The 26,817-nt window shown below is 46.6% G+C and overlaps 1 protein-coding gene across 1 annotated transcript in view; it reads right to left on the bottom strand.

The window, feature by feature from the left end:
• Nucleotides 1–214: 214 nt before the first annotated feature.
• The window catches only part of LOC142588992 (uncharacterized), a 172,721-nt gene continuing 146,118 nt past the window's right edge, over nt 215–26,817 (bottom strand). The window contains exon 7 of the mRNA XM_075700786.1: nt 215–485. Coding sequence (XP_075556901.1) covers nt 313–485 — 173 coding nt within the window. The 3' untranslated portion in view covers nt 215–312. The remainder of the gene's footprint in view (nt 486–26,817) is intronic.

Raw genomic sequence — 26,817 nt, 5'->3', positions numbered from 1 at the left:
CCAATAAGAAGTGCATGCCGCAACGTTAAATTAACGGTTCTGCCAACAGGCACACCCAGACGGAAGATAAAGCGAGGCTGAAAAATGCGTTCTCAGAAAAGTCATAACAACACGTGCACGATTGCCAGTTTGTATTATAATTCACCAGGAGTGCACCTCACAGCTGATTTCGTATAACAGCTGCCGACACGAGAACGCAAGAAAGATGAACACGGAAAATCGAATGTTTTATTTTTCATTGATAATTGTCACTATGAAGTGTACTAACATATACAAAATGATGCGAAAAAACAGAGACACATTACGCAGTACTTAAGATCGTTCGCTTGATCTTAGGATCTTGTCATAGTCGCCGCAAATTTTTTTTTCATATTTATAGGCATTATATGCAGGATTCCCACACAAAGCTGTCAGAAGAAAATTACAATGTGATAGCGGATTGTTGATTGCTGCTTGTGTAACCCATAGGGAGCATGAAACCCGCTCTGTAAAAGAGAAATACAGTAATGAGGGAATAGAAAAAATAAAATATCTGCAAACATGTAGATCTACCTGCGGATAACATTATTTTTTGACTGTGGCCAAAGGTCCATCCATTCTCTTCCTTGCACTCTTTTTACAGGTAGGTAAGGCGGATCAGGAATGTTTTTTGTTCAAATATGTTCGATCTACCTCGGTGATTTTGCTTTGTTTCCCGTTTATATCCGTCAAACATAATCACGTGGAACGGCTAAATACTGACTTTCTTCGCGTCAGCCTTACTATTGCATGTTGCAGTGCAGCGGACCCGATACAGCGAAGCAAGTGCAGATGCGCGAACTAATTACTGCTGCAACTGCTGCATTCGCTTGTATAACAATTATATGCACTTTCATAGAAAGAAAAGCCCACTCTAGTTGGCGCCTCTCGACACGATAATAAGAAGTGTGTTTTTCGATAACCAAACAATGGTGCAATTACGTAACACTACACAAATTCAGTGTCTGGTGGAAATTCGTCCGGATTGCAGCTCCTCGCAGTTACGAACACGTCAATGTCAGTACAGCAATGGACATCAAATAACAGAAACTTCTAATAGCCTAAGCAGACCAAATCAAATCTTGTCTAAATAGTTTACTGCACTAAGCGAATTAAAGCCACGCTCTTTTTTTCTACGCACTTTATTTTAGGCTCAGAAGCACTTCCTTCTTGAAGCTTCTTCGGGAGGTAGCTTTATCGAAAGCTTTAGTCATATTGACACGTATACTTAACTTTATCGGGCGACCACGTTTCGCCGCCTAACAATTGTTATCGCACAGCGCAGGACGCGCCTGCATGTAAAAGAAGTTTCAGGAATGTTATCGATGGTTCCGTCCACTGTCTTGCACCGCAACTTGTGTAATCTGATTGCATCTATCCGCGACACGAATAGTGTAGAACTTTGCGGAGGACACGCGGGTCCCAGTGGTTAATCTGGAACATTCGACGACCGATCTATAAAAGCCGACGCGCTCGACCCACTGATCAGATTTTCGACGATCGCCGACCGTGTTCGCCGCTATCGTTGTGCTATATGCGTAGCCTGTTTCGTGGGCACATTTTCGCCCAATAAAAGTTAATTTTGTCGTTTACAGTATTGCTACCGTGTTCTTCAACGTCACCACCACGTACAATTTGGTGGAGGTGCTTTATGTTCATGTACCGGACGCCCCCGACAAGCCGTAATACAAGCCCGGACCGCAAAGACAACACCAACGTCGTCCAATAATACGGAGCAAGCCGCCGGCTACAGCAGCTGCCCCCGGAACACAGTTTTCTACCAGATACCACCAAGAAGACAGTCCAAGAAGATTTGTCCAGAAACGACCAAGAAGACATCCCCAATGGCAGCCGCAGCAGCCCAGGGAACCACCGACATACCGCGGTTCCACACTTGAGGACCCAGAAAGCTGGCTGGAAACGCATGAGAGGGGGGCTACGTTTAACAGCTGGGAAAGCGACGACAAGCTGCGACATGTCTTTTTTGCATTGGAGGATGCCGCCTGGACGTGGTTAGAGAACCGAGAAGCCACCTTAACGATCTGGGACCTGTTCCGAACTGCCTTCCTACAGACATTCGCAAGCGTCGTACGACGAGAACGAGCCAAAGCGCTATTAGAAACCCGGGTGCAGCTACCTAATGAGACAACCGCAAACTTCACGGAGGAAATGAGCCGTCTATTCCGCCACGCCGACCCTGAAATGCCTGAGGAGAAGAAAGTCCGCCTACTCATGCGCAGTGTGAAGGAGGAACCTTTTGCCGGAATGGTACGAAGCCCACTGTAGACCATCGAAGAGTTTCTTCGTGAGGCCACCAGCATCGAGAAGACACTCGAGATGCGAAACCGGCAATTCGACCGCCGCACCAACTCTACAAGCTATGCCGGCGTTCAATCACTGGCCTCTGACGACCTGCGCGAGGCTATCAGGGCAGTCGTACTAGAGGAGCTTCAGAAGATCTTCCCGTCGTCGAAGCCTCTACTGGCCTCGATTGCTGACAGCTCCAAAGATGAGGTTCAGCGGTCACTTAGAGTTCCGGAGGTGCAACCTCAATTCTTGAAACCGCAACCAGAAGCGATGACCTACGTCGCCATCGCCCGCCGTCAAGGTCCTCCTCCGCGACCGCGCCAGGGCCCTGTAACGCCGCAATTCCGTCGACCACCGCCGCCGCCAGCATGCCCACCTGTCCCCCAGCGCAGCTACCCGAGGAAGACAGACGTTTGGCGCGCTCCTGACCACCGCCCGCTCCGCTACCACTGCAGAGAAGCGAGTCACGTCTACCGATGATCTCCATACCGGGAGATGGGACTGCGAGGTTTCGCCGTCAATGTTCAGCGCCCGCAGCAAGATGAACGCCCTCGGAATATCGCCGACTACCTCGCCGCTACTCAATGGTGCTCTCGACGACCGTCGCGTTCGCCATCACCAGGCCGCTACCTGCCGCCGCAGCGCTGACCATAGACTGGCCCAGCCCGGGGCCGGTCAGCGAGCCCATATTCGGAAAACTAAAACAGCAACCGATGGAGGTGCGGTTGCTGTTCCTCTAACTGACGAAGATCCTCCGCCACCGACGAAGACACCGAAGAAACTACCTCGACGACATAACGACACGCCGCCGTCCCGACGAAGTCTGGAAGCACAGAGTACGACGACGGAAGACAACCTGATGACGCGACGTTCCAGCTTCAGTTCAACACGACGCAGCCGTGATCCGACGCCGAGACCTAAGTGCATAGCCAGACAAACAACCGACCTCGACGTGCTTCTCGACGGCCACGCAGCTACCGCCTTAGTGGACAAAGGAGCCGATTACTCCGTAATGAATGGACATATCGCCGCCCCGTTGAAGAAAGTTAAAACTGCATACGAAGGCCCTCAAATTAGAACGGCTGGAGGACACCTCATTACGCCGACTGGAAACTGTACGGCAAGAATTACCGTTAATGACCGGACTTACCCTGCCACCTTCGTTATCCTCCAACAGTGTTCACGAGACATCATTCTCGGCATGGATTTCCTGAGCCAACACGGCGAAATCATAGACCTGAAGTCAAAATCGATAACGCTGTCGGAAGATCAAGCGATACCGCCGGAGAGCTCTCGTAGTCACCATGCCTTGAGTGTGCTCGAAAGTCAAGTCAGCATCCCGCCTCGCTCCAGCGTTGTTATTTCGGTCGGCACAGAAGTACCCGCTGACGTACAAGTCGTCATCGAAGGCGACCAACGTATTCTACTCGAACGTGAAATTTGCGTCGTTACAGGAATCGCTCGACTGCACGAAGGAAACAGGAAAGTGCTGCTGGCAAACTTCAGCCAGGAGTTCAAGCACATAAACAACGGCACGACGATCGCATACATCGACGAAATCCTGGAAACCAGCAATGTGTTTCCCCTCTCGGATTCTGCCACATGTACCCCGAGCACCGTAGTTCTCGAACCAGACTTCGACATAAATCCAAGTCTCCCCATGATTAAGCAACAACAGCTGAGAAGCTTACTTCGACGATACAAAGAGTGCTTTTCGACGTCATCAAGGATTCGACAAACGCCAGTCGCAAAGCATCACATAATAACCGAAGAGTGTGTTCGACCATTCCGCCAGACCCCTTATCAAGTTTCTGCACCAGAAGGTGAGGCTATAAGGTACCAAGTTGTTGACGAAATGCCGCGCGGCGACATCAACCAGCCGTCCAAAAGCCTGTGCGCATCTCCTGTAGTCTTGGTGAAGAAAAATGACGGAACCCTACCTTTCTGCGTCGATTATCGTCATCTGAGCAAGATCATAAAGAAGGACGTATACTCCCTCCCACGAATAGACGACGCATTGGATCGGCTCTGCAACGCTAAATACTTCTTGTCAATAGACCCCAAGTCTGGCTATTGGCAAATAGAAGTCGACGAAAGAGATCGCGAAAAGACCGCCTTCATTACCTCAGACGGCCTCTACGAGTTCAAGGTTATACCATTCGGACTGTCCTCGGCGCCTGCAACGTTCGAGCGCGTGAGGGACACGGTTTTAGCAGGATTGAAGTGGCAGACATGTCCCGTTTACTTGGATGACGTCGTTGTCTTCGCCGGAAATTTCAACGATCACCTCCAGCGGCTTGCGACAGTACTAGAGGCCATCAAGTCATCGGGGCTTACTCTGAAGCCGGAAAAAAGCCGCTTCGCTTACGATGAGCTTCTGTTCCTAGGCCACGTCATCAGCAAATCTGGTGTCCGTCCAGACCCGCAAAAGAAAGCCGCCATCGCACAGTTCCCGCAACCCATTCACAAGAAGGCAGTGCGTAGATTCCTTGGCATGTGTGCCTGCTACAGGCGCTTTGTCAAGGTCTTTTCACGCATCACTGAGCCGTTGACACGTCTAACTAAATGTGATGTTGAGTTCAAGTGGGAAACGCCGGTGGGCGACGCATTTGAAGAACTCAAACGAGGCATGCAGTCGCCGCCGGTACTTGCGCACTTCGACGAGTAAGCCGATGCAGAAATCCATACTGACGACAGTAGCCTAGGCCTCGGTGCCGTTCTAGTCCAGAGGAGAACGTCGCCTAACCGCCGACGTTGCCTGGTACGTCAAGACATGCCGAGACAGTCAGCGACGCAAGACACCACCCACAAGGCCAGGCGGATTACTACAGCCGATCAAGCCTCCTTGCAGACCTTTTCAGCAGATCGGGATCGACTTGTTAGGACAGTTACCGACATCAACTTCCGGAAATTAGTGGATCGTCGTGGCGACGGACTATCTCACCCGCTTCGCTGAAACTAAAGCTCTACCCAAAGGCAGCGCAGCCGAAGTGGCGAAATTTTTCGTCGAGAACATCTGCTGCGACATGGTTCTCCAGAAGTCCTCATCACCGACAGAGGAACGGCTTTTACAGCAGAGCTCATGCAAGCCATTCTGAAATACAGCCAGACAAGTCACAGGAGGACAGCTGCCTACCATCCGTAGACGAATGGTCTCACGGAGCGCCTGAACAAGACCCTCGCCGACATGCTCGCAGTGTACGTCGACGTCGAGCACATGACGTGGGATGCGGCCCTGCCGTACGGAACGTTCGCTTACAACACGGCGGTGCAAGAAACAACACAGATCACGCCATTCAAGCTCGTTTACGGCACGAACCCGACGACGACGCTCGACGCCATGCTGCGGCACGTCACTGATGAGGAAAGTCTTGACGTCGCTACCTATGTCCAGCGCGCCGAAGAAGCCCGACAGCTCGCCCGCCTGCGGATCAAGAACCAGCAGAAGACCGACAGCCTACACTACAACCTCCGACGACGCTTCGTCGAGTACCAGCCCGGCGACCGTGTCTGGGTATGCACCCCGATACGCCGACGAGGACTCAGTGAGAAACTTCTCCGACGTTATTTCGCACCCTAGAAGGTCATCCGACGTATTGGTGCCAGACGAGGTCGTGTACGAGGTCGTGCCAGACGGCATTTCGCATTCACAGCGGCGCCGCGCACGATCTGAAGTTGTCCACGTAGTGCGCCTTAAACCCTTTTATCGACGCTGACGAACTTCCTTATTTTTGTTGTTTTCTTTGCAACGAGTGCTTTTGTTTATTACTTTCGTTTGTTTGCAGCATCGGGTTGATGCTTTCTAAGAGGGGGGTAATGACACGTGTACTTAACTTTATCGGGCGACCATGTTTCGCCGCCTAACAAATGTTATCGCACAGCGCAGGAAGCGCCTGCATGTAAAAGAATTTTCTGGAATGTTATCGATGGTTCCGTCCACTGTCTTTTACCGCAACTTGTGTAATCTGTTTGCATCTATCCGCGACACGGATAGTGTAGAACTTTGCGGAAGACACGCGGGTCCCAGCGGTTAATCTGGAAAATTCGACGATCTATAAAAGCCGGCGCGCTTGACCCTCAGATCAGATTTTCGACAATCGCCGACCGTGTTCGCCGCTATGGTTGTGCTATACGTGTAGCCTGTTTTGTGGGCACAGGTTCGCCCAATAAAAGTTAATTTTGTCGTTCACAGTATTTCTACTGTGTTCCTCAACGTCGCCGCCACGTAACAATATTTTTATAAGTTGTCAGGATACAGCTATGCAAACCACGAGTAAAGCTTTCAACTTGGTAGCGCGTTGTGTGGCGTCACTTTAGACGTCGTGGTTTTGTCTACATAATAAAGCCGACTTGATTGTGTTCGCACACATTTATAATTTAAAGCTACTTCTTCTAATTAAAGTATTTTTGGCTTTAGAGGTGGGGTTCGTTGCAAACGTGAAGAAGAATCTACGTGCAGTAGCTTAGGGGGGCGGGGAGAGGACGCATCGATAGCAGTCGGTGCCAGCGTGGCAGAGGGCGGGCTTTCTTAACGAAACAGGCGTTTCGATATAAATGTACGTGTTGAATACACGAGAGAAATATAATATAACAGAACATACGTGAGGTACACAAAACCAGTTTCGCAAAGGCTGAAGGAACCTTAATGGTTTCCAGTCAGATGTTAAAGGAACGCTTAAACGCTTTCTTTGAAAGTCTGTAAATGTATTTAAAGTTTAACGACGTGGTTTTATAAATCCTTTCCAGCAAAAATCATTTATATGCGTTCCGCGGAAACTAAATGATTGTCAGTATATCATCGCCTTTCATTCCCTACGTGGCGCTGGCACTCCTTCCTCAATGGCTTGCCGCAGGAAGGTTCGTGCGGAGAGGTACATTCCCAGAACGCTCCACCTAATCAGCATCACCGCGGCGCGCAATTAAAGCTTGATTTTACATCTTCACGTTGACCCCATTACTTCGGGAATATGCGCTACAATGCGAAAAATTGGTTGCCTTAAGTGAGACGCAGAGCGCTCAGCAATCAGGGTCATCGCGGAAAACCACGGCGGCGGCGTTATTTACATTGCGTAGCAGACTGCTCTTACACGCAACTGTAGTGCGTATCCGCAGCGTTTTCTTCGTGCACAAGAGGGCTGGAGGGTGCCTTCGCGCTGATGTGCTCTACTTTGGCCGTGCTACGTGGTGCAGACCGGCTTCGCCCTACACCAACTTGACGGACAGGTATTATCCACATGCAAATGGCACACTTTTCGGTGCTATCAACAGGTCAATGGAAGCCTGCGAACGCAAATAACCAGGTGCGGCTTTGAGTCGTGGCAAGCGTGTCTGTGGTCTGTCCTTAAGTTTCACGGGTTTCTAGGCTATTTGAGGGTTCTTGAATTCAGCGACACCCGATGGCTAAAACATGCATAAGCATGCTGGCAAAACTAATTCCCACGCAGGCAGTGGTGGCCGAGTTTAAGCAGATGATTATCGGCTTCTTCCTGAAGCACGTAATTGTTATCGAAATTCGTAAACACATTGTCGCTTACTGCAAGCTGTATATTTTCCTGCGTCCATAAATACACAGAGTGAAAGTACGAAGAGGCGAACTGATTGTAAGACACTTCTTGACTGATGTTTGCTATCCGCCAATTGGCGCCATGTATGTGACTCTTGTATATGACAACACATGACAGCCACCGGCCGTTTCAAAGCGAGTGAGAATACCTCGTTTGCGAAAACAGGGTGTGCAATTCGCACACCGCTTGTTAGTTGCAACGGCTGCACACAGCTGCAAAATTTGGATGATATATTCACAGCAGCCAACACTAAAAAATTTACATCATTATACGGAATAATTGCAGGCAAAAATAGGGAAAGTATGTCATATTTCAAAAATACGGCAAAAGCGCCCGTTAATATACGGAACGTGCTCTCAGTTTTAAGCTTTACGGACATTTGACTGTGATAATACAGCGGCTATACGCTGTTTTGAACGAGACTGACAGAATTCCCTATTTTCGTAATGCGAACATCCGTGTTATTTCGAGAAAATTTAAGCTGTCTGAATGAGCGCTTATCACAAAGTCTCAGCTAACCATATTTTATTGAACACGCAAACTGTACGCATTTGACTGTACAACTGGTCCTGCAGTCTGACGTGGTGTGGCTCGCAAGCTAACATGCCTTCTGTTTTGTAGCACTCGCATACCCGGCAGATCAACGGCAAAGAATATTTTCCTGCTGCCTTGGTCGACACCGCACGCCGACCAGTGTGGCTGTCCAAGCTGCGCATGCGTCAACGTTCCGCTGGCCGTCGTCTGCCCGGCAGCGACACGAGGGACGGCTATCAGGGACTGGACCGCATTCAAAAGCGGCAGCGGACAGCCATCCTGTCGCAGTCTGACGGGGTATGGGCTCGCAAGCTTACATGCCTTCTGCTTTGATGGTAAGCTATAATTTTAGCGATATCCACTTTTTCTTGCTTTGATACCCCCCCCCCCCCGCCCCGTCTGGCTGCGACAGGGCTTTATGCGTTGTGCTGTGCATTTTGTCATTTCCCTTGCATTCAAAATTGCAAACTCTACTGCTTGTCGCGAACCGGTGCCACGGGATGCGCTAAGCGTGTGCTGTTGTGAATGTACCAGCTTATATTACAATGGGAAGTACTCAGTCGTTGCAAAAAATAACGTAAAAGTCAGCTGGGTGATTTCTGAGTGTGCCATGAAGAAGACATCTGGCGCAATGATCAATTCTGAAGAGCCGCAGCCCACTCTGCGCGAGGTTTTGGCAGCCATAAGCTCTGTTCAAAGCAGGCTGGATGAATTCCACTTGAGAGTAGACAGACTTCATAAGGCCATGCAGTTACAGTCTACTGAGAATGACTCAGTGCTGGGATTAGCTGAAATGCAGAGTAATCTAATCAAAAAATTGAAAGCTCGATGGAAATGCTGTCAAAAAATATGATGAAATAACCACAAATATCGCTGCTCTCAGGAAACACTCTGATGAAATAGACACGTCTTGTGGCGAAGCACAAACAAATTGAGCAGCTGCAGATAGTGGTAACCAATTCGTAGATTTTTTCTAGAAGGAATAATATCAAAATTCATGGCGTGAAACCTGGTGGTAATGAAGACCTTAACATTGTTTTGAAATCACTAGCAGAAAAACTCGATGTAGCATCACTGACTGCTGATTGCATTAATGCAGCTCATAGGCTGCCAGCTAGGGAAGGAAGGATACCGCCCACAATCGTTAAATTTACTTCAAGTATACAAAGAGACACATGGTGTAGCAAACGTAGAATCTTCGTAAAGGAAAACATTCTCATCAATGAGAACTTGACGGCTGAAACACGGAGACTGCTCTGGCAGGCAAAGCAAGTTGCAAAGGCTAAGGCATTCAAGTTTGTGCGGACTAAGAATCGAGTGGTTTTCAAGAGAAAAACTGAAGGATCTGTCGCGAATAAAATTGTCAGCGAAGCTGATCTATTGAGGCTGAATTAGTCATCTCCACAGCGCTCAATTCATTCGCGGAATGGGTACAAAGTAGGTTACGCTCAAATGATGGCTGCACTGCACCATTTCTAGAGCTTCTGCACACTAATATCAGTAGCATTAAAAAGCACTGGGATTCACTAAGTGTGTACCTGAGCGAGGTATTGCAACCCTCAGACATCCTCATATTAACAGAGATAAAGATAACGCAGTCCGAATCTGCAGCGTTTGTTCTCAAAGGTTTTCAGTCACATTCAAAGTGCCGTGACCTGAGCAAGGGTGGTGGCGTCGATGTGTTTGTAAGAAGCGAATGGATAATGGAAGTAATTTCTGCGGACTTTACCGCAGCGTAAGTCGTTCCCTTTACATTATGCAAGCCTAAAGCTACTTTCATGGTATTAGCAGTATATAGACCACCTAATTCAGGTCTCAAAGTATTTTTATCTGAATCATCTGAATACATCCAGACTGCTGAAACGAGTGACCAACCGGTGAGGGGGTTTGAAGGAAGAAAGCCTCATCCGCCTTTTCCAATCTTTCATCGTCTGTCGCATTACTTACGTTGCGCCCTTTCTCAACTGGTACAAAGCTGAAAAGACTAAATTAGGTATCGACAACACGCTAGACGAGTTAATCGAAGCCCAACGTCGATCCCAACTAGAGCGCCTTACCCTAACAGAAACGGGCCGCAACATTTTAAACAAGCTTAATATCACCTACCACCGTCAACATGGAGACAAACACCCAATACCACGCGACATTCAGCAATGCCTACACGCCGACCCTATTCCTAAAAACATGCACCCAGACTACAACAAAGCACGCAGGAAGGCACGAGCTACCTCCCTCATCAAAACTTATGCCAACACCGCGGGCGTCGCCTCCGTCGACGCAGTTGAGTACCAAGATGGACGGCGCTTTGCGGTGGTCACCACGACAGGCGGCTTGCTCCGACATGCTGCCAGCATCGTTACCAGAAATTCCGAGACGGCCGAGGAAGTGGCCATCGCCCTGGCCACTCTTGACCCAGCCTGTCACACCATACTGGGCGATTCTCGCGCAGCAATCAACAACTACATCAAAGGTCATATTTCTAAGCAATCACTCCGTATCTTACGACAAGCCCCGCATTCGCCTGAAAATCAAATCACCCTCGTCTGGATCCCAGCACACGCCGGCGTTGTCCACCCGCACCTCACCAACCTTCATGAGGTTACAAACTCCGTAGCACGAGGACTAGTCAACCGCGCCGGATACGCTGCTGGTGCACCCGCAGGACGCGACCACCTTACAAGATACAACGACGTTGTGAAATCATTTTACCTCGCAAGAAGAACCTTCCCCACCCCTGACCGCAAGTTAAGGAGGGCACAGGCGACCACCCTTCGTCTGTTACAGACGAATACATGCCTCTCCTTCACACGCTATCACACTATATACCCCGACATCTACCCGAGCCAGACGTGCAAGGTCTGTAAAACTGAATCAGAAACACTCACACACATGCTATGGGAGTGCAAACGTCAATACCCAGACCTTAATCCCGTGGCCCTCTCGTCGAGATGGCACGCCGCCCTGCGCAGCTCCCATCTCGACGACCAACTCTGGGCGACCCAGTAGGCCTACGAAGCTGCGAAGAGGCAAGACCTCGACGTCCCATCGTGGGAAGCCTATGCCCAGCCGACTGAACTACTGGGGCTCATTAAAGCGCACTCTCTCTCTCTCTCTCTGAATTGTCTACATTCCTCACTAAACATGCTCCTCATAACATAATTAATCACCAAATCACCAAACCAAGAAAACAGGGAGTGGCTGACTATGTAGACTTGCTTTCAGCCCATGGTTTGGTACATCTTATACATGATTTCACCCGTGAAGAACTTGTAGCTTCTCGCCATCAGAGTGCAAATGCATTACATTTGCACTCTGCGGCAGCAGCAGCGTGGCGCTAGTCCTGTAGCTACATTCATAACCCGGGAATTCTTTCAGTAAACGCAGGTCCCTACGTCTGCGCATCTCGGCCAGGCATACAGTTTTTTTTGGCCTTCTGCAAGCTGAATTGCATCACTGCCACGTGTCTTGACTGCCTTCGCGGTGCCTGCGGTTGGGCGGCACTATCTACTGGTGCGCCGTACGTACCTGCTATGAAGTGCATCGCCTGTCTGTGGAGCAGCTGCCACCCGGGAACCAGTATATGAAGCCACGTCGACTGAAGACCGACTGCATTTGCACTCTGCGGCAGCAGCAGCGTGGCGCTAGTCTTGTGGCTACATTCATAACCCGGGAATTTTTTCTGTAAACGCAGGTCAGTATACACCACAACGTGAACCTCCTCCACCGCTACTTGATATTGCCGCCTGCTGCTGCTGCTGCTGCTGCTGCTGCTGCTGCTGCTGCTGCTGCTGCTGCTGCTGCTGCTGCTGCGGCCGCGAGTGCCCTTGTTGCATGTGTACAAATTTTCTGCAATGGGCCGATACTGCTCAGTGTGCTTCATGTAGCCTAACATTTCGCGGCGATGCACCTTACATTTTATGCGTGAGCTGTGGTTGCGGGTACCACTTAGGAAGTTGTTCGGGGGAGGACGAAATAACTATGACTCGAAAAAGGAAAAAAAAGTGGAACTGTGAAGCCTACAAACCTGAAGCAATGATTGACCCGGACAGCTCAGCAGATGCACGCTCTATCACTGATGTGCTCAATGAGCTAGCTGCCATAAATCAAAAGCTGCTTGAAGTGAACGTAATAAATAAAAATGTTGAGTTACTGAATCTGAAGGCCACTGTGGACGGCATCGAGTCTTTGGTAACACTTGTTTCCGAGAAGTATGATACGCAACTGGATAAGATGACAGCTCAGCAAAACAAAATTGGCACGTTAGAGAAAAGAGTTGCCGACATTGAAGCGTCAGCGCACTGTGAAGAAACAAAAAAACTCAGAAATGACCCTAATCAACTTGAGTAGTATGGACGACGACACAATATGGAAATACACGGCATAAGCTTCACCGACAATGAGGACTTGCTCAGCAAGGTTAACATCCTTGCTAGTGAACTCGGTCTGCAGCCTGTAACTACAAGGGAACTCGATGCGGTTCATAGACTTCCAGCGAAACAAGGAAAGACACAGTCGATACTACTGAGGTTTCAGTCTCGAACTACTAAAGAAGAATGGCTCAAAAAGAGTGCTGCCTTGAGGGAGAAGAAATCAACTGTGGGTTTGCGTGAGAACGTTACAACTACGAACAAGAGACTATTTTGGCTAATGGAAGCAAAGGCAGCTGAAAAAGATTACATGTTTACATGGATAAAGGAAGGAAAGCTGTTCGTCAGGAAACGTCATGGGGATCGCGCAATTAGAATTCAATCAGAAGATGACTTGTCCAAGATAGAATAGAAGCTGACAATGTCAGCAACACTGATATAAAATGGCAGAACTCTTAGCCAAAGAGACAACCGATACTATAGTCAAGCAAATTTCCGAGTAAATATGGGCAACTATATTCGTAACAAGCAATGCTTCTAAATTTTTCGCATGAATGCTAGAAGCCTCAGGAACAAATTTGACGAAGTTACCATGCTTCCCGACTCTCTGCACTACAGTTTCAATGTCTTGGCTTTTACAGAAACCTGGTTCAGTTGTAATGATTTTATACCCGAACTTGAAGGTTACAGCTGTGTGTCTGTTTGGCGATGTAAACGAAGAGGTGGTGACGCTGCATTCTATTTCCGCGATGACGTATTGTACAGCGAGCGAAAAGAGTACAATATGGTTATCGATGATTGTGAATCACTTGTGGTTGAGTGTGACGGCCCGCTTCTTGTTGTCCTGTGCCATCCACCTGCAGGTAGTGTGAATATTTTTTGCAAACTGTTGAAAAGTTCCTGGAGCAGAGCTTGTTGTTGAAAGTGGCCGTGTTACTCACTGGTGACTTTAATATTGACCTCCTTCTTGAGAAATCTCATAAATATGATATATTAGATGTTATTCACTCTTATGGTTGTCGGAATTTAATCGAAGCGCCAACAAGAACTCAACAAGAACTAGAATGTCAAAACAAGTACACTGTTAGACTTGTGTATAACGAACCATTTCAGTGATGAGATGGTCTCAGGCATAATATCTAGCGGCATCAGTGACCACTTACCAATCTTTTGCATTATACCGCGCTCCAACCATCGTAGTGTTTCGCAGAATGCGAAAGAAGCGACAGCAAGTAGAAAAATAAGTGACAATAACATTACGAAGTTCCAGGAGCTTGTAACTAACACCGATTGGAGTGTAATAGAGAGAGAACAAAATGGTGACCAGGTTTACAGTAAGTTTATAGCACTCTTTAAAGAAATTTACGACACTTGTTTCCCACTAGAAATGCGCAAAACGCAGCGAAACATTAGAAAGCCATGGGTCTCCTACGAACTATATAAAGAAATTAAACGCCGTAAAAAGTTATTCGAAACATTCATTAAATCGATAGATCCACACGTTCTGCAAGCCTACAAGCAGCTTCGAGTTAAAACAAACTCGAAAATGAAGAAGGCTAAACGCGAGTGCTATAAGAACAAGTTTACTGCGGCTGCAAACAATCCTTCACTGTTTTGGAGAACATTTCGATAATTATTGGCGGGCAACAAGCGAACTGTCCTCAGCAAATAGTTATCGACGGAATAACATTGTCAGGAGAATGCCTAGCCAACAAATTTAACTCGCATTTCCAGGTTTCTGCTGCGCAGTGTAGCGATGCTCCTGTAGGCCGATGTGAAGCATACAAAAGATGTCCTGATATGCCCACTATATTCCTGTATCGAACAAGCCCAGCCGAGATAGCAGACGTCATCTCTTCACTAAAGAATAACTGCGCATGCGGACCGGACGAAATAACTACAAATACTATAAAGAGTGTAGCGCAAGTAATGCCAACCGCTTTCGCATATCTGCAACCTCGCCTTATCGACTGGTGAATTTCCCGTGCTCATGAAAATTGCGAGAGTAGTGGCACTGCATAAGGGGGTGCGTTAGATAACTCAATAATTTCAGACCAATCTCAGTTCTTCCTATCTTTAGTAAAATCCCTGATCGCATTTTAAATAAAAGAATAGTTGGGCACTTGAAAAAAAAACAAAGCAATAGTACCAGCACAATTCAGGTTTCAGAAACAAAAGCCTACTGAGGAAGCGCTTTTGCATGCGAAAGACCATTTAATTAAGAACTTTGAAAAACAGACTTACACAATCGGAGTGTTTTTGGATTTTCGAAAGGCTTTTGACTCTATTTATCACGATATTTTGCTCCGAGAGTTACCCTGGTATGGCATAAGAGGTGTAGCATATACTTTAAGTACTATCTCAGCTCCCTTAAGCAGTTTGTTTGCCTAAAAGATTCTTAGTACCAACTTCTTGATTTAAACTGCGGTGTTCCTCAGGGTTCAATCCTAGACCCAACTTTGTTTCTTCTCTATATCAATGATATTGTTAACACCCCAAACACACCGTGCATAACTTTGCATGCAGATGACACCAGCGTTTTCTTCTCTGATCATACAATTAAAGAAGCATTTAGCGCATGCAAGAGATGGATGGGGCGCCTCAATTATTGGCTAAATTCAAATAAAATACAACTGAACTGCGAAAAAACAATGTACGCCATATCTAGACCTAAAGGAAAGCAGCTGATCGGTCACTACGAGTGAAATTTTGGGGGGCGCGTTATAGAAAATACGACGTGCGTAAGGTGTTTAGGCGTATGGTTTAACGAAAACCAGTATTGGTTAATTCATGTGGAGAACCTCAGAGCCGACATTCGTAGAGCGACGGGAATGATTAACATGTTAAAGTATCTTATTCCAATGAATTTAGAGAAACAGCTATATTACACACTAATACAATCTCGTCTACACTATTACCTTGTGGTCTGGGATACTACTACCAAAACTAACTTTATGTCACTGTATAGGCTGCAAAAAATAGCCGTAATGGCAGTTTGTAACCTACCTGATCTTGCACATACTAAACCGTTTTTGATAATCTTGGCATACTCCATATAGACCACCTATTTTTGCATAAACTGTCGCTCGAGGCGTTCCGTCTCCGTCAAGCTGATCACATACAGTTTAATCAGACCTTCGCCACCAAAGAAACTACGTATAATCTCAGATATGACCCAATCTCTATACCGCTTACTCGCACGAACTACGGCAAACAGGCATTAAACTTTCAAATATCAACCTTACTAAACAATAATCCCACAATCCTGGAACGATTACAAACCTCGAAATCAAGCTTGAGGTTCAAGAAATCTGTTAAAACGTATTTTCTTCGCTGCTTTATTGTATAACTTCCTTATGTACCACAATGTCATTGTTTTGTTTTCATTTTTAACATGTTCTGATTGAGATTCCAATGGTTAATCATTTTTGATATGTTTCGAAAATTGTAACACTTGTTGTGCTGCTGTTTGCTCCAGCGTGTCAACATGCTTTGGATGCTGCAGCCTTTGTCAGGCAAGAATATTGCCTTTTGCTGCAGCACCTGAGACAGCTGTATGACTCAAACAACAAATAAATGAAAAAATCATATAGCGTCGAAATGCCCACACTTTGAAAACGAGGCGGTAGTTATACATAAAAAAGTGGCAGATCATTATTTCGTGGCCTTGCGTGTTACAGATACTATCGCTCCTCAAGATGACGTAAATCACGTGGGCTACTTCATAGACGACAGACAGGTAGATAAGCTAGTCAGAAACTTTGACTGGACGACATTTGACTGCAGGAAATGCAGCGCTGTATTGACTTTTTTCGTAAGCTTTCATTAGTAGGGATGTTCAGAATGTTGTCATTACAGAAAAGTAGGATGGGCTGACCACTCGTTGTACTTCCCGACACAGATGACCTAAATATTGGATGTGAACTGTCACGAAAACAGGACAAGCTACCAACTTTGCCTAAAATAATTGGCTGATCACCATACACTGTGGGATAGGATGTTAGCGAAGCTTTGTATGCAGTTTGCTTTGATTGACGATGCTTGGCGGTGTCGTTGACGGCTAATATGTAATTCTTGCAGCGTTCAATTCAATGCCAGGGTGGTGAGTAGATGCTACACGTTACCTTTGGTGAACCACTGTTGTTTTTCTGCGTAGTTCACGAACAAACAGGGAGACGTGCTTCCTTGAGGCACTGATGTGCATTAGTGTTATTAATGCCTGGGAGGGTTGATAGATATCATCGCGTCACATGGTACATCGCATCGTGGCAGGAACCATGAACTTTATATGTGGGGCTGTATGTATACATTGTGTACATACATTCGTGGTCTGCCCCAAGTTTCTCTGCGTAGCAAAGACACTCCTGTTCCGTGCAACACTTCTTTCGGGCCTGGCGGTCCTCGACGCTCAGCGCAGGCCTTGGAGTCATTTTGCTGCCGCCGGTTCACGGGATACTTCTGGATACGTTGGCAGCACGCAGTTCAAGCGATATCTTTAGGCTATGGATGATTCTAATATTTACACTATTACAGCCCAGCACTTGCAACGCGCCGGCAGGGCTGTGCGGAGGCGAGCGTCATGTTGTATTGTTGCAGGAAACCCAGCTGCGTGTACCGACTAGACCTAAGCTTCCTGAAGAAAACCAATGTTAGCGAAATACTTTTATCTTGCCGCCGCAGCTGTAGCGAGGAGCATGAGAGAAGGCAGGAGAGAAGGCGTGCGTCTCGTAATTGGCTGAGCACCATCACGTCGAATTTTTCGCGCCGTTCTTTCTACTTGCTTCTTTTTTCGACTTGTCCGTGCAAACGTCGCCATGACAGTTGCTGGTCTAATATCTGTGAAGCGGTCTTCGCACGGTATTTTGTTTCTTTCGTGTAATATTCCTGACTACCTGCCTCATTGGAGAACCGTGCTATTTTTTGTTTTATGTTAGGGATTGCGTTTCAGTGTGCTGAAGGAGCAATAGTGCACGAACAAGGCTATTTGCTTCGTTCACGGGCTACTGAACTCAGGCGTGGTTAAACTTAGGCTTTGTTTGACTTGTGCGAGGGTTTCTTTCCCGGTTTTGGTGGAGATATTTTTCTCCTGATTGCGCTACCGTCAGACAACACCTCTGTATCAACAATTGTATATACCTATAAAGTGCATAGGCTGGCTGCTGTCTTATCTTGTGCATAAGATGTAGCACGCGTTATTTTACTACTGAGAATCCATTGCTTTGCCACTCCGTGCCTTTTTAGGTGCTGCAAATATATTTTTCGAGGACAAGCTGCTCTTTACAAGTGTAGATCATTTTCACTATTGTGAGTAGGCGTTATAGCTAGAAAAGTATACGTGGGGATCTTGAACGAGACTTCCCGCACTGTCTTTCACGCGTTGACAAAAATGTGTGACTTTGAGCAATTTGAAACTACACTATACCGGTGAACGTCATGCAAGCATTGTTCCGTTGTCAGCACGAGTCTGCGTGATTAAAGCGTGTTGACTGTCCATGCTATATTCTTTGTACATTTGCGAATGTATACTATTCAGTACAAACTTCGTCCAAGACGTTCGTTTTGTTTTCAAATGAAATCAAAACGAAATTTTATTACGCAATCATATGAAAGTGCGTACAAAGATATTTGGTTCAATAACTTAAAGCGGCTAGTTATGGGTACAATACAAAAAATGTATTGCAATAATTAGCAGTCTTATACAAACAAAATAGCGAAAGTATCATACATAAGCGGTAAATACTATATCTGATCACAGAACGGCGCTCAAAACGAACAAAACAAAACAAAATAAAAACTCAAGAACGTGCTTGGTAAGATAAGAAGTGGCATTTGCATATAATCTCAAAATTTGTCGCGAGTTTTATTTAAAGTGGCAAAGTACTCCACAGCTTCACCCCAGAGAATTGAATTCATCTTTTGCCGTACACATTAGAACATAAAGGGACATTAAGATTGCCGTTCCATGCATGCTGTTTGTTTGACAACGGAAGCGTGAAGATGGTACACGGCAAAGGTGTGTTTCTGTTCATTATTTTATTTACTAAGCAGGAAATCCTGTACTCCCGTATGTCAGTAAACGGCAGTATACGCATGCTCGCTAATGACCCCGTGAACCGAAGGCATTGGGCTTGTCGCCACATGTTCGCATGAACACCAAATATATTATTTTATCTTGTATTACGCGTGTCAGCGTTGTAACAGTTATTTCGTTTTTCGATGCGAAGTGAAGCTTTCTTGTTCACACTTTCTGTGTTTCTATCTACAATGAAGTGCCTTCCAATCAAAGACATGTTAGTAGTCTGCAATCATGTTTGTCTATTGTCCCTCTTTTATAGTTTTTTAGTAGCATCAAAGAATGCCTAGCTGTGGCGTAGAGGTAGAACACCCGCCTCGTGTGCAAGAGGTCCGTGGCTCGAATCCCGGTGCCGCGCAATTTTCCACCGGAATAAAAAAAATCCGAGTGTTGATAAAATTGCAAAAGAGGCCTGGAGTGTGGCCTGATCCCGGTGACCAGAACCGGTAACGCACTCCCTCACGAGAGCAGGATTGACCACCCTGGTGCAGTACTTGGCAACAACATCCTATATGAACACAACAATCAAAGGATCGACATTTGGGCGAGTTGGTACTGGTTGAACATCTTGAAGGGGCAGCGCAAAAAGACGATGACAGAAGGCAGGAACACACAGGACAGCGCTGAACTCACAACTAACTTTATTCGAAGGCATACATACACTTATGTACACAACCCATAGCCACGTGCTCTCCCGTCCATGGCGTCATTATCAGTGCGCAGGCAAAAAACACGCAAAACCATTTAATCTAATGCTACGTTATGTAGCGGCTTAAAAATTCAAATTCACTATCATGCAAGTTTATCGATGGCATGCTTACACAACGCGACCCTTTTTTCCTGATATGGAAGGCCTCAATAATCTCCCTCATAGTGTGATTTTTGTGCGTGGAAAGTATTGTGGTGTCTTTATATATTGGAGTGCACCCATGCTCAGAGCAATGCCGCGCGACGTGCGAGTAGGCATCACCCGTTAGTGAGCGCCTATGTTCAGATAATCTAATATTGAGGCAGCGACCTGTTTGACCGATGTATACGTGACCGCAGGAAAATGGAAGTTCGTAAACAACTCCCATTCTACATTGCACAAACGGGGAAGTATGCTTAACAGTGCAGCCTTTCCCAGCATGAGTGGAGGCAGCCTGGGCCAATTTCCTATCGATCTTACCACAAATTTTGATCAACTTGTTAGGGGCGGAAAAAACAACCTTTATATCAAATCTGCCTGCTACATTCCTGAGATTATGTGATAGTTTATGTACATATGGAATTACAACCAGTTTTTTCTTCTTGTCGGCAGGCTCTGGATTATTCATTCTTGTGGGTGCTCCTAGTTTTACACGTTTGACAAGCTTCTGTACTGCCTTGTATGCCTTATGTATGCCTTCGAATAAAGTTAGTTGTGAGTTCAGCGCTGTCCTGTGTGTTCCTGCCTTCTGTCATCGTCTTTTTGCGCTGCCCCTTCAAGATGTACAACAATCAAACCCCGGCCCTCAGTCCCCAGCAGCTGCGAAGCAACTGACCACGGTGGCGGTCAGACCTGCGATGCAGCAGAGGGTGCTAAGAATCCCTGGCTCCGGACAGGCCGCCATTGAAATATGAACCTGGTAACGCTTAACGCTTGAACGTTATCTAGTGAGGCGAGTCTAGCAGCGCTATTGGAGGAATTAGAGAGCAGTAAATGGGATTTTATAGGTCTTAGTGAAGTTAGGAGGCCAAAACAAGCATATACAGTTCTAAAAAGCGGGCACGTCCTGTGCTTGAGAACTTGAAGTCGGATTCCTGATTAATAAGAATATGGCTGGTAACATACAGGAATTCTAGAGCATTAACGAGAAGGCGGCAGGTCTGGTTGTGAAACTTTATAACAGGTACAACATGAAGGCTGTACAAGTCTACGCCTCTACATAATATAAGTCATACTCTATAACTCTATAACTACATCTCTATAAGTAGTCTACATACTCTATAAGTCTACGTGTCTACTCTGCGCTAACCCTGGAATCATAAAAGATGCGGACATGCTCAACAAGGTGCGCTGCAGTGACCATAGGATAGTAAGAACTCGAATTAGCCTACACCTGAGGACGGAACAGAAGAAACCGGTGCATAAGAAGTCGATCAATGAGTTAGCGGTAAGAGGGAAAATAGAGGAATTCCAGATCAAGCTACAGAACAGATATTCAGCTTTAACTCAGGAAGAAGACCTTAGTGTTGAAGCAGTGAACGACACTCTTGTGGGCATCATTAAGGAGTGTGCAATAGAAATCGTTGGTAACTCCGTTAGACAGGATACCAGTAAGCTATCGCAGGAGGCCAAAGATCTGATCAAAAAACGCCAATGTATGAAAGCCTCTAACCCTACAGCTAGAATAGAACTGGCAGAACTTTCGAAGTTAATCGACAAGCGTAAGACAGCTGAGATAAGGAAATATCATTTGGATAGGATTGAACATGCTCTCAGGAACGGAGGAAGCCTAAAAGCAGTGAAGCAGAAACACGAAATTGGCCAGAATGAGATGTATGCGTTAAGAGACAAAGCCGGCAATATCCTTGCTAATATGGATGATTGGATGGATATGGATGGATAATATGGATATGGAAAAAAATCCGCGTGTTGATAAAATTGTACAAACAGGCCTGGAGTGTGGCCTGATCCCGGTGACCAGAACCAGTAACGCACTCCCTCACAAGAGCAGGAATGGCCACCCTGGTGCAGTACTTGGCCACAACCTCCTATATGAACACAACAATAGCTGACATAAGGAAGTATAATATGGATAGAATGGAACATGCTCTCAGGAACGGAGGAAGCCTAAAACAGTGAAGAAGAAACTAGGAATTGGCAAGAATCAGATATATGCGTTAAGAGACAAAGCCGGCAATATCATTACTAATATGGATGAGATAGTTCAAGTGGCTGATGATTTCTATAGAGATTTATAGAGTACCAGTGGCACTTTCGACGATAATGGAAGAGAAATTAGTCAAGAGGAATTCGAAATCCCAAAGGTAACGCCGGAAGAAGTAAAGAAAGCCTTGGGAGCTATGTAAAGGAGGAACGCAGCTGGGGAGGTTCAGGTAACAGCAGATTTTTTGAAGGATGGTGGGCAGATTGTTCTAGAGAAACTGGCCACCCTATATATGCAATGCCTCATGACCTCGAGCGTACCGGAGTCTTGGAAGAACGCTAACATAATCATAATCTATAAGAAAGGGGACGCCAAAGACGAACTATTTGCCGTTGCCTACAAACTATTTACAAGGTAATCGCAAATAGAATCAGGAACACCTTACACTTCTGTCAACCAAAGGACCAGGCAGGATTCCGTAAAGGCTACTCGACAATAGACCATATTCAGACCATCAATCAGGTGATGTGCGGAATATAACCAACCCTTATATATAGCTTTCATTGATTACGAGAAAACGTTTGATTCTGTCGAAACCTCAGCAGTTATAGAGGCATTGCGGAATCAGGCTGTCGACGAGCAGCATGTAAAAATACTGAAGGATATCTATAGCAGCTCCACAGCCACCGTAGTCCTCCATAAAGAAAGCAACAAAAAGCTAATTAAGAAAGGCGTCAAGCAGACAGATACGATCTCTCCAATGCTATTCAGTAGGTATTCGGAGACCTGGATTAGGAAGAATTCGGGATAAAGGTTAATGGAGAATACCTTAATAACCTGCGATTCGCTGATGATATTGATTTGCTTAGTAATTCAGGGGACCAATTGCAATGCATGCTCACTGATCTGGAGAGGCAAAGCAGAAGTATGGGTCTAAAAATTAATTTGCAGAAAACTAAAGTCATGTTTGACAGTCTCGGAAGAGAACAGCAATTTACAATAGGTAGCAAGGCACTGGAAGCGGTAAGGGAATACATCTACTTAGGGCAGGTAGTGACGGCGGATACGAATCATGAGATGGAAAGAATCAGAAGAATAAGAATAGGCTGAGGTGCATTTAGCAGGCATTCTCAGATCATAAACAGCAGGTTGCCATTATCCCTCAAGAAAAAAGTGTATAATAGCTGTGTCTTACCAGTACTCATCTAAGGGGCAGAAATATGAAGGCTTACGAAAAGGGTTCTACTTAAATAGAGGACGACGACACGAGCTATGGAAGGAATAATTATGAGTGTGACGTTAAGGGATAAGAAAAGAGCAGGTTCGGTGAGGGAACGCAGGCGAGTTTATGACATCTTAGTTGAAATCAAGAAAAAGAAACGGGCATGGGCAGGACATGTAATGAGGGGGGAAGATAACCGATGGTAATTAAGGGTTATAGACTGGATTCCAAGGGAAGCGTAGCAGGGGGCGGCAGAAAGTTAGGTGGGCGGATGAGATTAAGAAGTTTGCAGGGACAACATGGCCACAATTAGGACATGACCGGGGTAGTCGGAGAAGTATGGGAGAGGCCTTTGCCCTGCAGTGGGCGTAACCAGGCTGATGAGGATGATGATGGTGATTAAGATGCCGAGCAATATGATGCAAAGATTCTCGAAGTGGGGTAAATTAGGTTTGAGACGTATTGGTCAACAGCTGCCTTAGACATCCGGTAGCAATAGTAAACGGCTGATTCGAAAGAGGGAGAATCACTTACCCTTTTTGCATTCTTGTTGCAGCGCGCAAGGCCAACTTTTGGGAAGTGATCAATGAGGGAAACCATTTCCATGTCTACCTTTCGTCCTTGAAAATGCTTTCTTTATAAATGAACTACAGGTTTGACTGCTATGTTTGAGCTTTAGAGGCAGCTGCGCAAGTTTGTCACAAAGAGGCACCGCCATTTTCACCGCATGCAGAGTTGACAGGTAGTGACGAAACGGCGAGAGTAGTTGGTATACTGCGCGTTTATAGCGCACATTTACACATGTTGCTGGCGTTATTATGGGAATATAGCACGCGCCTTAAGTTCTCTCATCGTGGTACTAATAATATTACTTTATGAGGGTGCACAAGCTCGAAACGCGGAAGCAGATTGGGTACACGCAGATGTACACGTAGGTACCTTCGAGTAACGCAAACACAACGAGTTCCTGAATCTGTAGGCGCCACAAAATCTTGTGCAAACGCATCACCTTTCGTGTGTACCGGCGAAACATTGAATTGATCGCAAACCTTTCACGTCAGTGAAGCGAGAACAACAAATTTGATCTCTGAAATAGAAATATCTCGCGAAGCGGCTTATTCTGTGAAAGTCGCAAAAGTATTTTTGCCCTCATGCACACTGCATAGTCCTGGACGACACAACACTCAAAGCGTCGGCATGTATATCAGCATCGTGTACATTACCTATACATTATTGGCGAGACAAAGGGTTCCAATTCTTGGGCTAGTACTGCATTCAAAAAGAATTTGTCACCAAACTAGCCTGAAGTGTTCACTCTAATGTACGTGGTTGTGTTTGGCATGAGGGTATACCGCTGAATCAATATTGATTGCCTATTAAGCCGCTCATGATAGCGTTGGGTATTAGATCCATAAACAGGATCGTGTTGGTGTCAGGTCCCCGCGTAGGCCCAACAGTTTGTGTAATGGAGAAGGAAGAGGTCCTGGTGTTCCTCCTCTTCCCCTTGCGGCTCGGCACAAGTTCGAACTCATCATCGGACGGGTCCTCGTTGCTGCGGAAGTAGACATAGGTGCCTTTGCTCTTGCTGTCAGTGTGCAGCCTGATCTGTTGTCTGGAGGCGGCCGTCGCTGACGCTGCCGGTTACGGCAGACGCCCTGGACAGTCCACTTCCATCACCACCGAACTAGGTGAGGCGACTGATAGATACACTGCAGATTCCGGAGAAATAGCCAGAGGTAGAAAAACAACCCTCCGCAAAGAGACACTCTCTCCAATCGCACTCAAGTGTTTTGCTTTTGTTAATGCCGTGATGTCCCTCGTAAGCAGTGTGAAGACTGCTAAACGGAGTGATCATGGAATCATCAGGCAGGCGCATTTGAGAAACAAGCAATTGCTGACTGAGAGTTCATCAACCATCGCGGAATGGGTGAAGACAGTCAACGCACTAACTGTAGTGTCCCAGTGCCTTCGGGACGACCACAAGTCCAGACCACCAGGGCGTAGGTCTTTCGACGCCGCATACCACTCCGTCACTCTCACGCTTCTAAGCTCACGCCAGACAATTTCATGCAACGGGATACGAATCCGACTAAGTATGCTGAGGGAGAATTGAGTGGTATCTGATTTAAAGCGAATTTTATACTCATCCTTGACGGTAGCAACTCCGCAGAAAAGTTCAGCGTGCCGGGGGCAACGCAAGGTGGCGTCGGCGCGTGTGTACGTGTCTCATCGGCTCCGTGAGTTTTTGGCTGTAATACCCGTCTTTTTTGTTATATCCTAGTCGCTAATTCATCGGGAATGTGTGAAGATTTCCGCGATTATCTGAGGCTATGTTAAAAAGATATGTGCGATATAACGACCTTTATTGTGACTTTTTTGGTTCCGCGCCTGCAAGAGCTTGGTGGCTCTTCGACGCTGTAGGCGTTGACTCAACTGGTATATGCGTCGTGAACAAGGTTGTGGTAATAGAAGGGGAGAATGTTTCCCCGGAGGAGCGGCAAGCGCAAATATATAGACTCACTCCGTAACTCAATATAGGCTCACTCAGTAACGACGCCATCGCTGCCATGCCAAGGCTGCTGTATGGAAACAAATGATCTCCATGGATAACAAAGTGAGACCTCCGAAGTTAGCCGAAGGCTCATAAAACCCCTTTTTCGTATTATCGGAGGTTTCAGCACCTCCCACTTCAGGAACGTAGAACTCTCCAACCGTCTCACTAGAGTAGCCAGCTTTCCAGCCGCTATGTAGCTCCACCAAGATGTTATCATCAACTCCACCACCAGCGCAGTTGCTCTCAGCACGGAAAGCTTAGATTGCATGACGAAATACTTCGCAATCAAATCACTCACGGTCGATGGCCAAGAGCACGTAGTCACGTCCTACAGTGTTCTAAACTCCTAGATGTGTAAGGACATTATCTACATCGGCAGAGTATGCCTTGGGGAAGTTTTCTACGAAAAGGACATTCAACCCATGCTTCGGGAGTGCAGCCCACAAATGAAGTTTCTAGAAGCCAGACTAATGGAGAAAACTTCCGATGGAGCATTTGTGACTTTCTAGGGAACGAAAGTTCCATTTTGGGTCACGTATGAAATGGTGATGCTCTGGTGCAAACCTTGCAGCAAAAAAATGGATGCCTGCACACACTGTTGGAAAGTTGGAAACTGACCAAAAGTCTGCCCTACGCACAAAGGATACTTCCCATAAATACGGAACTATGAATTCTGCAACTTTTGATGCCTGCATACCCAAGTATACCCAAGTATAGCCGAAGTCATGAGACTACATCCATTCCGTGTGCACTACGATGAAAGCCACAAATCTCACTCCCCAATGTGGACAACACTCCTCCTCTATCCTAGACCAAGTCCCTTCCTTGACCCAAGAAGTAGAGCCCCATTCTTAAGGACAAGCAACATAAAGATTGACCTCTTCTATCGGCTTGGTTTCACAAGCAAGTTTTGTTTCGGTAATAATTTCCTACACATTATCTAATGTTGAATTCCAATGGCGGAGTCGGAGCAGCCGACGGACTCCGCGAGCGAGCACTCGACTCTGGCGCAGAGCAACGCCTCCAGATCCGCGAGTGGAACACAACCTGCGCCGCCGGAGCAAGGCGGAAGCGGAAGTTCTATCACAGAGTTACCCAGGATGCCTTGCGTGTTGTCATTTCCTTCCGCTGTTTGCTCCCAGCACCGCTGCACTGATCACTTGTCTCTTCAGCGCCGTTCACCTGTTGTTTTTTTTAAAGTGCGGAATGGATATCTCGCCAAGCGTGCCGCAGCTTTTCCTTCCTCGCGAGTCATGACCGGTGGCGCCTCCCAGCAGACAAACGTGGTAAAGGAAATACGTCACGCAGAGTTCCGGCCCACTCCGC

The sequence above is a fragment of the Dermacentor variabilis genome, chromosome 7, assembly GCF_050947875.1.
Source record: "Dermacentor variabilis isolate Ectoservices chromosome 7, ASM5094787v1, whole genome shotgun sequence".
Taxonomy (NCBI): Eukaryota; Metazoa; Arthropoda; class Arachnida; order Ixodida; family Ixodidae; genus Dermacentor; species Dermacentor variabilis.
This window is presented reverse-complemented; position numbering and strand designations above follow the sequence as displayed.